Source organism: Anas platyrhynchos, chromosome 8 (genome assembly GCF_047663525.1).
Source record: "Anas platyrhynchos isolate ZD024472 breed Pekin duck chromosome 8, IASCAAS_PekinDuck_T2T, whole genome shotgun sequence".
NCBI lineage: Eukaryota > Metazoa > Chordata > Aves > Anseriformes > Anatidae > Anas > Anas platyrhynchos.
Window position 1 is genome coordinate 31,714,331 of NC_092594.1, and position 13,706 is coordinate 31,728,036.

At 39.9% G+C, this 13,706-nt stretch overlaps 1 protein-coding gene across 7 annotated transcripts in view; it reads right to left on the minus strand.

The window, feature by feature from the left end:
* BEND5 (BEN domain containing 5) overlaps positions 1-13,706 on the minus strand; it is a 923,615-nt gene that overhangs the window by 153,078 nt on the left and 756,831 nt on the right. For all 7 annotated transcript variants that reach the window (XM_027463542.3, XM_038182817.2, XM_038182813.2 and 4 more), the window contains one exon: positions 2,930-3,041. In XM_027463542.3, coding sequence (XP_027319343.3) covers positions 2,930-3,041 — 112 coding nt within the window. The remainder of the gene's footprint in view (positions 1-2,929; positions 3,042-13,706) is intronic.

A 13,706-nucleotide genomic window follows, 5' to 3' on the forward strand; every position in this document is an offset into this window, starting at 1 on the left:
TTACGGAATTTAAAACTCTTTAAATAAGCATCTGTGCAAAACCCAGAAGAACAAAAGAGAACCACAGATGCATTGGTTTATTTTTATACAGTAACTACAGTAAACACTTAGCTTTGGACCATTCAGTGCTGGAATCACTGTCGCTATAGCATTGTGTGTGTGCCTCATACCCACTTGACTTATTTCTGTGTCAGTCATCCTCCCCCCTCTAGAATGAACTTTTTTTCAAAGGAAACAGCTTATCTTCCATACTGCAGCAGTAGAAGAAAAATCCTCCTATACAGCAACACTTAAAATGTGGTTTTATGCTCTTATGGCAGCTAATTTTCCTTAAATGATTTAAAGGGAATGAATACATCTAAAGGGCCAGCACCAAGCCATTCTGGAATAACAACATGAAGCTGAACTTCTGCTTTATACAACCCAGTTCTCCTGTGGGCAGCTCCTCAAGACAGATCTTGTCTGGAGGGGGAGAAACTGAGGTTATTACAATATTTTGCAGGGACCATTACTTTGCATATAATTTCATTTCATATTTCCCAGTGTAGGGAGACTTCAGGTGAAGAGAAGGTGGCAGGACAAACCTTTTCAGATGTATATTCCCTTATCCATCACAGTTTGACAACAGCCCCCTTGCAACTGGTTCACCTATGCATGCAGCCAGCCCTCTATCATGTGCTACTCATCTAAAAGCTACACTCTATGCCTGGACAGAACTTAAAATTTTAGCAGTCTGAAGTGATTCAAAGCAGGTTTCTCTTCTGGCCCTGTTGGGAGGAGAAGACAGGTTTTTATCTCGAGTACTTAATAAAACCAGCCACTATTAAAGCAGGATGGCGTATGTACAGCCCCATGCCCTCTCTCTGAGGCATCTGGCACATTTTCCCCTTTTGTCCCAGAACTTCAGCTATGGTCTTTTCATACAAATATAACTGGGATCAGAGGGACTAAGAATATGGTATTGCCTGGAAATAAATAAATAAATAAATAAAATCCTTTCTTGTATTGCTGAGGGTCTCAAACTGACAGAAAGGTTGGTATTGAGTAGGGGATCATAAAATCAGAAAAGAGGTGGGGTTTTTTTGGTGAGTAGCTTATTCACTGAGAAATGAAACTCTGAAGAGACATCTGAACTTTTCTAGTAATCTAATCAAAAAAAAAATAATCCTAAATTGCATTTAAAAAAAAAAAATTAAATAACCCTGAAAATGAAATGTTACATTTGTGTTTGAAAGATTCCTTTTCTTTCCCTCAGAAGGAAATGAACTGAAACTGGTTCATCTCAGGTTGATCACCACAGAGGGGTGGGAGACAGAGATGGAGGAGAAAAAGATTTCCATTTCATAACAACTCTGACCAGACATTTCTTTTGAGTTTTCATTTCAGCTACCACAGCAAATAAATTCATTCTTTGCACACAAGGCAACAGGAAACTACCAGAGATTTCAAAGGTTCCTTGGAATGGGACAAAGCTGAAAAGAATTTTTCCCCCAAGAATAGCTTTATTTTACTGACAGTGACTTTTAATAGTGCTGAGATGTGTCGCTTTACGAGCTATAGGATTTTCCCTACACCCAACGTTCTTGTAATGTTTAAGGACCTCTTTGTCCCTGGAAAACAAAACAAAACAAGCAAACAAAATTTCTGCTCAGACAAAGGAGCCTGCATGCTCTTTCCATCTTCAAGAAGGAAATTGTCTTGTTCTTTGGAGCAGGAAAGAAAAGAAAGACCAAACTAGCTGGAATGCTCCTTTCTTTACTGTCCATCATCACCATTCTAATATAAGATATATTAAGAGCTACAGTCACAAGCACAGTGCTAGGTGTTGCACAAACAGAACAGAAAAAATTCTGAGCCAAACAATTGGTGGTCTTAGAAAACATTTTACATACAATAGTGTACTAAATATGGGGTAGATTCCTACCTATGAACTTACCATTTTTGTGCCTAAAACCCATTCTGTACAGGTATTACTACTATCTGGAAGGTAAAAGGTTCAATTAAGATGTACTAGCAGAACCAGGAGTTAAAGAAGCTCTTATTCTGTATATAATGTAGCCAGCAGTAAGAATTATTCTCTTTATTAACAAGGCAAACCAGGTCCTTTTTTTTTTTTTTTAATACATTAACTGAAAGAAAAAAAAATAAAAATCCAGGGAATTAAAGATTCAAATGCCATTTCCATAATGTGAGGCAGACAGAAAGAACAAATTTCAGGAATTCCACACAGAAAAAAAATAATAAGCTATAAAATCTCCTTTTATTTTTTTGGTAGTGATTTTTTCCTACCCATCTCCATCTTTGTTCAGCAGTTTTTCCTTAGGTGCCACATTCAATAATCCTTCTGCACTTTGATGTCAAACATTCAATAGCTGTCTGCCTCCCTCCCACTCCTCTTCTCCATATTCTCTGCAATCCATCTCCTCTGATTAGCTAAGATTTCACCTTCAAGAACACCTCTGCTTCTGAGTGAGCACGAGTGTGTGCGTGTGTATTTATATAATATTTGCAAATATTATCCTCCTCCTGCTCTGCACGCTACATAGCAACCCCTGCCGGAGCTCTGGATTAAGCATCAATGCCATTCAGTAATTCAATTTGGGGGGCCTGCTGTTTCAAATCCAGCTCAGGACATCACGAGAGCAGCTCGATTGAATTTAGGCCCTGCTTTCAGCATTATTTCATATTTAATCTGAGCTGAACTTCATTTCACTTGCTCTCTCCACTCCGATGCTTCCTGCAACAAAAGGCACTTCAGATGTTCCCTGATCTCATGCAGTGGGGGTGGTGTTTGCTTGCTTCTCTCTTATTTTGGTTTGCCACTGGATTAAGCCACGTCAGAGTTGCTGGCAGCTCTCACAACCCCGCAGGAGGAGACAGACAGTACCTTAGCCGAGCGGCTGTTCTGGTGTTACTTCTCCCCACTCACCGGGTTGTTGTACATCTCGATGATAAGCTGTTTCACTCCGTGCAGGGTGGGATGAGCCCATGGAGATGGATTTGCCCAGTGCCGGTTTAAATCGAACCCCATAAGGGAGCACCTGCACATACAAGAAAAAACACAACACAAAGGACATATATGGGCTGTAGCTCCTCTTGGCTTCAGATGTAGAATTAGGGCTGTATTCTGCAGCTGCAGCATTTGAATAAGTTATTCTTACAGGAAAAAAAAAAAAAAAGGAAAAAAAAAAAGAAAATTCCCCCTTGAAGACAAGGAAAGCCTGCAGCAACAGCCACTATTAGAAATAATATGAGCAGCTGACTATCTATGAAATAACTACATCTTTGGCTATTCAGCCTTCTTCCCATGCACAACATAGATATTCCCTCTGTCCTTTGCCTTTTACCAGCTTGCCACACTGGTGCTGGAGGAGCCTGCCTGGCCCTCGAGGTTCAAGTCTCTTCAGAGCTGCAGCTGGGGGTCTAAAGCTATAAGGATAATTCATGCACTGCATCACCAGGCCTTTACTTTGCCCTCAGTCAGGCCTTGACTCAGCAAAGCTGTTAAGAGCATTGAAATCAATGGCCATTAAGTATGTGCTTAAGGGATTTAAAGCATGAATGCAACTGTTCACTAACCCAGGGCCTCAGTCTCCTTCCCTCCTGCAATTGCCTATGAGAAAATTAGCCAGCCAAGACACTAAGTTAAAACGTTTTTAGGCCATCGGATCCTGTGGTCAGTGAAACATATATGCCACTTTGGCTTCTCCTTCCTGCCGTGGCTCATCTCCCTTGTAGTACATTGCATTACATTTGATTCAGCTGCTCTGAGTCCCATGGAGTAATATTCCCTTCTGGTGAAGCCCCATTAAAACTCAGTGTGCTGGTGGTAGGGTGAATGCACAAGAAATTAAAAACCTAGAGGAGGCAGAGATACGAGGGGGAAATCATTTCCCTTGCCTACTGCAGAGATCACCTAGACAATCTCTGGCCACTGATACAAGCTGGGAGTTAAATCCCTTCTATTGTCTCAGTCTGAGTCTGAGGCCAGTGAAGCTCAAGCAGATCTTCAGGAATTGGGACCTGAAATCAGCTCAGGAATTCTATGAAAGATCATACAAAGTCCACAGAAATAATAAAAGCTCAGACACAAATGCAACTTTCTATATAATACAAGCAAACAAACAAACAAAAAAATCAACTTCATTGCTAAGCCTTAAATCTTCTTGAGAAAACAAGAGCTTTCATTGATCCCTGGTCTATTATGAGAATGTCTGTTCAACCTTAATCTTTTAAACACACCTGTGTAAACAGCAGAGATTTACTCCAGTGGCACTATCCTTCAACAAAAATTCTAAGAATCTAGAGACCAAAAACCATAAGTTTAACTGGCAAAAAGAAATGAAAATGCTCCCACTTCTCTAGCAGCTGAAACAAATGACTGTGTATATCAATCCCAAATAAAAGCTAGAGACAGGTGAAATGCTCAGAAAAGCGAAGGGATGAAACCAGAGATGAGCTGGAGAAGTCATCACCTTATCTTGGTCATCACCAGTCTGCTTATCTAGAGAATAACTGTGCTATTTCTCTGGACACCCCAACAATTCCACAGACAATCATGACTGTTGTCTCCAGTCCATGATAAAGCAAAACACATTATAGAAGTTTTCTCCCCCACTACCCTCATTTTTTTTTTTTGGTCTTAATATAAACTCTTTCCAGTCAGCTCAGCTAATCCTACCTTCTTTTTGATCTCACAGACATTGATATAAAATCGGAGGTACTTTCAGAGACATACGTGGAATTACACTGGGACAAAACCACAGAATCACAGAATCACAGAATTTCTAGGTTGGAAGAGACCTCAAGATCATCGAGTCCAACCTCTAACCTAACACTAACAGTCCCCACTAAACCATATCCCTAAGCTCTACATCTAAACGTCTTTTGAAGACTTCCAGGGATGGTGACTCCACCACCCCCCTGGGCAGCCTGTTCCAATGCCTCACAAACCAGTGTCAGAACAGAATCACAGGAATGTGGTTTTCATTTAACATACAGAAACTGGTCATCATCATAATTCTTATTGCATTTTGGAACAATTCCCAACAAATGGCAACCTCACTCTGCAGAACGAGTTTGTTGAGAGGTCAGAACCACAGTTCATACTGCCTTATGGATGAAGTGCCCCATTTACATTTTGTTTTAGTTTTATTTCAAACTAATAACACTATTAAAAGCAAGTGTATTTTGATTCCATTATGTTACTCTCCAAAGCACATTAAAGTGGGCAAGCTACAGAACACCAAGACTAAACTTTAAATTCATACATGGGTTGTCAATATTATATTTGGGACTTAGGACTTTTTGGATAACATTGTATAAGTCATCCCTATAAGGAATAGAAATAAGCAATAACTAATTTATGAAAGATACCAAGGCATTGCAATTTGCACTAGCTAAATTTGCCACTAATCTCTGTCTAGTGGTGAATCTCATAGTTCATTTTGAGCAAGAGGAACAGTTGAAAATAGTTGTCTTTACTCAAGAAGACTTTGTAAACACAAAAATCCCACAATGCTTGACAAACAAGTTATTCATTTGGGAAGCTCCTCTGAGTTCTATTTAATAGGATCCCAAATTAATTTCCAGATATCACTTAGCTAGTCTTTGATGTGATATATCACATCTTTATCAATGTAAGAACAATTAATTCAATTTCTGATGGAGGCATTAATATTTCTTTCCAGTCTGGGAACAGCGTAAATTTTTTTCTCCTATAAGTGTTGTTTCCCCCTCCCCCTTTTGGCCTAAAGACAAATTTGTATCCACCACACTTTTGCTTTATTCATCTGTTGCAAACTTGAGGCCTCTCTAAGGAAACATCAAGTTGTGTTCCTTAGTACTTCAGATTTGATTATTGACTCTTTTACATGTGGAGCTGTCTCCCAGAGCTCACGTATATCAGGACATGACCAAAACACAGAGTAAGAGTCTCCCACGTGCCTATTATAGATGCTACACTCATTATTTTCTCTTTCTCCCAGATGATGTGATCTCCCTCATGGTAGTACCTCCAATGCAAGCACTTGAACAGGATAACTTAAGAATTGAATTTTGCACTGCTTTTTAATTCCCCCTACCAAGCTTATAATAGTTCATTTCCAGTCCACAATGCTTGCAAATTTCCATTGCTTAACTGTTTACTTTCTGCTTCAAGCATTGTGTAGGCAAAGTGGAAACACAGGTATGTTCTGGAAACAGCAGCTCTGCAATGGGAAACAATTATGTTCTAATGCAATACAGAGCCTTTCAGTATTCAAGACCGGCTTGCTCTCTCACTTACACTGCAAGTGGCTTTGGTGTGGCTCCTCATATAACTAAGTATTCCCCAGATCTGTCCTACTGAGATTAAGTTTATTTTGTGACATAAAGTGCTCTGTACAAAACTGACGAAGTGACAAAAATACAACCCACCTAAAAAACATTAAAGGACTATTTAAGAATAATCTTTGAATCTTTGAAAAGCGATGTGGAAGAGACCAAAACAGGAGACATTACAGACTCCAACAGATGCAACAGAAGACAAAAGAGGTTCCAAAATTAGCAATGGATGGAGGAAGTGAACTTTTCTAGAGTAAGGGCATCAGAAAATACTCCATTTCATGACATTTGATGTCCATGCCCATAAATGCTCTTAGTAATGATAGTATTGACATGGAGCCAAATAAGAAGGACATACACAGACTACCACAAGTTAGAGGTGGAATCAGGAGCTGGTGAGTTTTCTACAAAAAAAATAAATAATAATAATAATAAAAAATGTAGTAGCAAACTGCTTCTATCACCTGATTGTGGCCATCATTCACTCTGTGAAAACCTGGGCTTTGCATCAGTCATTGCTGACCCCCCAAAATGACATACATCTTAAAATATTTAAGCTGTTAACAATTACTTGAATATTGGATTGTTATGGTTAGGGTTTGCTAGATATATATTGCACTTACTATGTTTCTGTTCCGTGACAACATACATTTAAATCAGGTTCTGTTGTTACACTTGTTGAATTAGAATTTGCTTTTCACAAATGTTCTTCAGCCTTTTTCTAAAATTTCTATTTTCTACCAGCAGATAAATTTATTACAGTGTTTACAAATTTACATAAACACAGTGCAAATTCAGTCAAAGCAAATGAGTTTCAAAATTGAAATGGAAACTGAAACATTTTGCAGTATTTATCCTCCCTACTTGGGAGACAGCCAGATCTCAAGAGGTTACCAGCTCCACTCAATAAAACCAAAGATGTTCAGACCAGCATTCAGCTTGCTGGGCAATCATCTGGACAGAACCTCTTTGCTTCCGAGGGCTTAACTCAACAGAGGTTTTAAGGACTTCCTATGCAGCTGCTTTAATGAAAAAATCCTTGTTCCTTGCTAGAGCTGAGGAAGGTGTAACACCACGGCCTACACTAGGTTTATTTTTAGGGCTGCTTCCTATTCTTTCAAGCTGTGTATTTTCTTTCTGGAATCTCCAAGTTACAGAAACTTCCAGAACCTCTGCATTCCTTTCACTTGGGTTCTTCTCCCTCCCCTATTCATTTTTCCTACTATGTGAGTCCGAGTCTCTTGCTAACAGACCCATTTCCACAAGGTGAGATATGGAGAATAATGGAGGAAAAGAGTTAAAGAAATCCTTTTTCATGGCATATGATTTAATACAAAGAAAACTCTACACTCTTCCCTTCAGCTTTGTAAGGTTGCGTTGGTTCATTGGATCAGTACCAGGTGAATCTCTAGATAATATTGCACACAAAGCCAGGGAGTTCAAATCCACAAATGGCACTACTGACAGGGTTAGGATTTGAAATTGAAAAGGTAGTGGGGGGACCTCAGGCTTATTGCAATACAAGCAGAGACAGAGGGTAATTGGTCTCTATTGTTGCACTTCGAGGCAAGAGTAACAGCAAAGAACTGCTGAGAGACTGCAGCCTGCAATATCACGCAGGAAGAGTAGGTGTGCAGTGTGAGAGCGAATACAAGAGGAACACATGGAAGACTTGTTTCTTTTAATAAATATATCATTTTAAACCTGTTATATTCACGACATTTTACAAATCAACTCTACACCTGCTGTTGTCGGCGAAGTCAGAGTCTTCATTAGCGAGCATTTCATCATGCGGGTGCTTGGGGTTTGCGATTTATGCATTTGCCTATTATTCATTAAAGAGGATTCATTCAAGCCTACACGTTCTAAGGCAATTAGGTAGCAAGACATTCTAACACTCCAGTTACAGAGAATCCCCCTCCCAACTCTCTCCCCCCTTCCCAGCTTTCTGCATTTTTAATTTAGAGCTCTGGAAACCTTCACAAAGGCTATTTAACATAACCACTGCAGCGTGCCCCAGGCAGAACACAAGTGGCCATACAGAGCAGAACAGCATTAGCTACCAGAGACCACATGGTGGAGTAGATGTTTACAGAATGAGCGCTGCATGGTGTACTGACATAATTTTAAATAGTACATGACGGTTAAAGATGTGTTTCTCCATTTTCTGTGTAAACAATGTTAAATAAGAATAAACACAAAGGGATATTTTCTCCTTCTGATGAATACATGCATTTCTCAGAGCTGGTAATAGGCGCTACAGACACACGCACCAAGGAGAATACACATCCCCACCTGACACGGGCAGACTCCCTTCTCTGATCTGTAGGATACATCTCAATTCCAGTATTTTGCTCTCCCTACACACCCTGGGTCCTCAGTAATGCCAGAAGGATTCCTGGGCATGAAGCAGAGCACTGAAAATAAAAACGCATCCCATGTATAGGAGAATCCTGATGCGTTTCTGGGATGCAAGACAGTAAGAGCTGATCATTAGCACGGTCTCCCTGCACATTCTCCAGCATTATGCCCAGTCCACTTCTCCATTTTTTACATATTTTTACACAGTTACCAGCACATCCCTAGGGAGACAAGTCACAGTTTAGCAAAGCCCTTCCCTAAGAAGGGTGTGTCTGGCCCCACACGTGGGTCTCTCCAAATGTCCACTCATCAGGGGCAGGTGTCGCCCATTCTTCCCCAGGAAGGTGTTCCTGGGACTCCTGCTCCCTGCTGGGGTGCTGAGTCACACTGGCACATCAATCTTGCATACCCAGGTGCAAGTAACTGAGAACACCCACAGTTCTTCCATTTTAAAGCCTGATTCATTGTTTGGCCTTTTCAAACCCAAACATATTGCTCACTTCATGAGAAGAAACCAGCAGAGTTCTTCACACCTTTTGGGTTCCCAAAAATTTCCACTGCGGACACTGAACATTCAGAAATTTCATATACATAGACTGCAGTGTAACATATACAAACTTTCTTTCCCAATAGAATCCACGATCCACCTGCAACTCATGGATCACAACCTGTTAGCATTGGCAAAAGGTAATTCCAACTTCACATGTGATTTATTTACCCAACTCCCACCTCTCTGCGTGCTGTCAGCAGACCAAACTCCTTTAGGTCCTCCTTCCCAGTCTTCCTGACATTTCATATCTTCCGCACAACATCCCCAAACCCTTCCATTCAGAAAGGCAGACCTTCTATAAACTACTTGTGTTTCTTTGTCATTCTACCTTCCTGGGTTTAGTACCCTTTGTCAGGCTGGGGAGAGGATAAGATAAACTCATCACTGGTGTTCACAGAAAACAACACACACATAAGCATTTCCCAAGACACAGCTTGTCTTGAGTCCTGCTTTCATTCCCACTTCTGCCCCTTCCTAAGACTATTTAGCTTATCTGATACACAACACCTCTCAGTTATTAGCAAGCACTCCAGCTGCTGTACACCAACATTTCCTCACATTACAATGCATATTTCACATAGGTCTTGTCAGATGAAGTCAGCAGTCTTGCTTAAAAACAACTGCAGGGAAGAGGAAATGAGTAGCGTGTTCCCTCTAGACCTGTATTAAATGAACACCCCCCCAAAAATGGTTCAGGTCTTACTATCAGATCTATTACACATCAAAAGCGGTGGTTAAAGGAGCCAACTTCTATGTCACAAATCTGTGCTCTTAAAATTTGGATATGCCACAGCTGCACAGAGGCATACAACCTTCATTCAGCCCTGTGTATGTCATTACTATGACACAGTCTTCAACTGCCAGAGCACAGAGTCCTTTTCCACAGGGTTCTTGCTTTATTCCACACGCAGGATCAACACTGTTCATTAATGAGTAGATTATTCAATATTTTGTCATTTCCTTATTGCTCTATATTCAGCCCTAGGCTCCTGCTTACTGCATGCTACTCAAAGCCTCCTCCAAAGACAGAGCTATTCAGTTCCTCATTGCTTTTCTGAAGTGCTTAACACTGCAGGACACAATTGCTTTATAAACACTGATGGACTTATTTTCCCAACTGCATTGGTACAAGAGGGAACCACATTGTCCCCAGTTCATAGAAAAGCAGTTAGAATACAGTGAATTAATAAAAAGGCACACACTAATTTGGACCACTGTATCTGAGAGGCTAAAGACAAGATTTTTTTTTGTTTAAGAGAACTTTACATAGCATGTTATGTATTCACCATCTAACAGTCTGATTTGAGCTGAAGCCGACCATACTCAAGGCTTCTGGCTTCTCCAAATATGACCTGAAATGACAACATTGGCCATTGGAATATTAGAAACAGCCACATCTAGGAATTAGGACAGCTAGAGGTGTAGGTTCCTATAACATGTTATTAATAGTTTATATATGGGTTTCAGGTGTTTTTGGTTATATGTTTATTCGCCCATTTTGCTTGGCTTTGGAGTTTACTGCTGCAGTGAACTCTGTCCAAGACCCTGCTCTCATACATAGTGGTTGATCTCGCCCTTTCTCTCCTGAACAGAGTTAACCAATTACACCACTGCACTGCAGCTTGTCAGACTGTTTGAATCCCAAACTAACACCTACACTAAGGCAGTGATGGTACTCACACATTCTCAATAGGTCCACGCCAGAAGTCAGCCAGAAGAAATCCATCTCCAGTATCTCAAAGGCCTTATCCTCTGATAGCCAGAAGTGCGAGTTTGACTTGATACACAAACTACTAGGAATATGTGCTCTGTTCTGATGAGACAGCAAACAGAAAAGCAGCACAGGACTGGCAACCTGCTCGCTGAATACTGGCTAGCAAGATTTAACTGCCCAGCACCAGAGAGCACAATCCCTGGCTTCCTTTTATAACTCTGTTTGCTAACAGGCTCTAACACTTAGGTATTTCTCACCCTCATACACAGCCAGGATATTGATTGTATCCCTGCACAGTCTTGCCATGTCTGTAACTAGCTAGGCTTGCAAATGGCTTTTTGAATTGGGTACATAAATATCCATCCATTTTTGAGTTGGCAGAAGAGAAGGCCCCTTTATCGTCTCTGCACAGCATTACTCAACACATACCCATTGTCTGCAAGCAGCCTACCCATGCTTCATTAGTTATAGCCTACCTTTCACCCACAGTTAGAGTCATGGGTACATTCATTAGCCAGGAGCTCCAATACAGAGTCCCTTTGCCACCTATTAGGTGAAAAATTTACAACTGTATGGAAAGTCCTGAACAACAGCCCAGGTCTCATAATATCCTAGAAGAGGGGAAAATGACCCAGTGGTTCACTTAGGGCAATAACATAAGACTGTGGAGGCCTCTTATGCAACCCATGGAAAAACTGCAATGCCTCAGTACTCCTCTTGTAAAAATAATTATATTACCGACCCTCCATGGTGTTTTGAAAGGAAATATGTGAAGGATTATAAAATACTTTGGTGCTACAGCAATGGGAATATATTAAGCTCTATAGATGGAGTTTAAGTGGTTTATGGCATCTCAGGAAGGTTTTCTGACATAGCCTGAATTGCAGTGAGATTCGCTTCCAACGAGGTTGCACTACTTCTCACTTAACATTCGCTTCTGAAATACTTGTAAGAGCAATAACATAACCCAGCTTCACTTTATGAGAGAAATTCTGAGTTTTTATTTATATATGTATAAATATATACACACACATCTACATATATATGTATCAGTGAATATTTCCTCTTGCTCTTTCTACACACAAATCCTTGTAAGTAAAGATTTTTTCCTCTCAAATGTCTCTCTATTCTCACTTTAATTTCCAAGGTCATCTGGCCCACTGGGTGTGTTACATATTGCTGTCTAATTAAAGAGAGCACATTAACCTTACTTTATTAGGTTGTTTTAATACCTGCCAACTGAATGTTGTGCATTTAGCAAAGGGACAATGTGGCCAAGTTGTTTTAAAACAACAACAACAAAAAAAGAAAACAAAACACCTGAGCATTTGTCTTTGGAAAGTCCACCAGAAATTCTGAGAATGATGCAAATATTCTTTTCATAATCACTGCTATGATAAAATAACAAACATTTCATAACAAAAATAATCCCAGTGCCTTGTTTGTCACATAACATTTCAGAAGATGGCAGACAAGCTATAAAGCCCTGATCTGTCTCTGATTGCAATCAACAAAAAGACCAGATGCTTTCAAAGGAAGTTAAATCAGGCTCAGATCTTTTCCAATCACTTCTTAATTTAAGGGGCAGAGTTTTACCATCTGAGCTTCACTGCATGGTATTGCTTTAGTCCAAACAACACAGAGGAGGGGAAACTATACAACAGCACAGTGGTCTCTGTTCCATTACCAATTTTACCTCATATCACTTAGGCTCTGTATTTTCCACTAGTCCCGTCAGTTAAGCACACTATACACCCTAGAAGGCAAGCTACCTGGCAAAGATATATTTCTCGTAATATTCCATGACATCTCCTCTTACTAACTCAAAACAATGTATGAGGGGATTTGGTGCCATCGCATGAGATATGGGTCAGTTGTCTGATACAGATGCTTGCCCGATGCAGAAGAATGGGAGTGTAAAAGCACTCAAACTGTAACTTCTATCAATCACTGCAACGCACCAGCAGAATGTGATTTGATACCGAGCCAAGCTGAAAGTACACATTTTGATTCCAGAGCACTGAAAACAACTCATTGCAATGACTAATGGTACAATGAAAGATTAGTTTGAGAATCCTGATGAGAATATTAAGTCTGGAAAAAAAAAAATAAAAAAATTAAACCTTCAGGGATTTTGAGCATTTTTTTTTTTTTTTTTAACTGTTATCCCTACAAGACAAGCACTTTGTGAAAAATGGTCAGAAAAGCAATTTTTTGTCTTCTAGTTAAAAGAGAATTATACCATTTTCTGCAATGTATAGAAGAATGCAATAATTACTGAAGATATGCAACATTTGAAAAAAGGAGCTCATGATGAAATACCATGCCAAACTAAATCTGCAGGTAACCTTCACAAAGGCAGACCATGAAATTTCAGGAGGACACTGACCTCAGTGTACTTGTTGTCACACCCTGTACATTAAATTTGTTTAATCAAAAAGCATCTGTTAACCAAAAATATGAGTGAAAATTTCTTGTCAGTCCAGTTACTCAAATTAAACCTGCCATACAGAACTGATCTTATTTTCTTGTGTAATCCTTTAAGAGACCATTTAATACGAAATTATGACACATCACTGGACCTGGCTTCGTACTTCTCATCTTGAGATGCTTTGCTTTCAAACGTAACTGAAGAAGGCATAGAGCTTCAAAACTGTCAAAGACAAAACTGCATCCTTCAGTCTACCTGCACCCCTCTTGCTTTATGGTCTATACTATTTTTCCAGAGAACTCTCCACTCAATCAGACAAATTATTA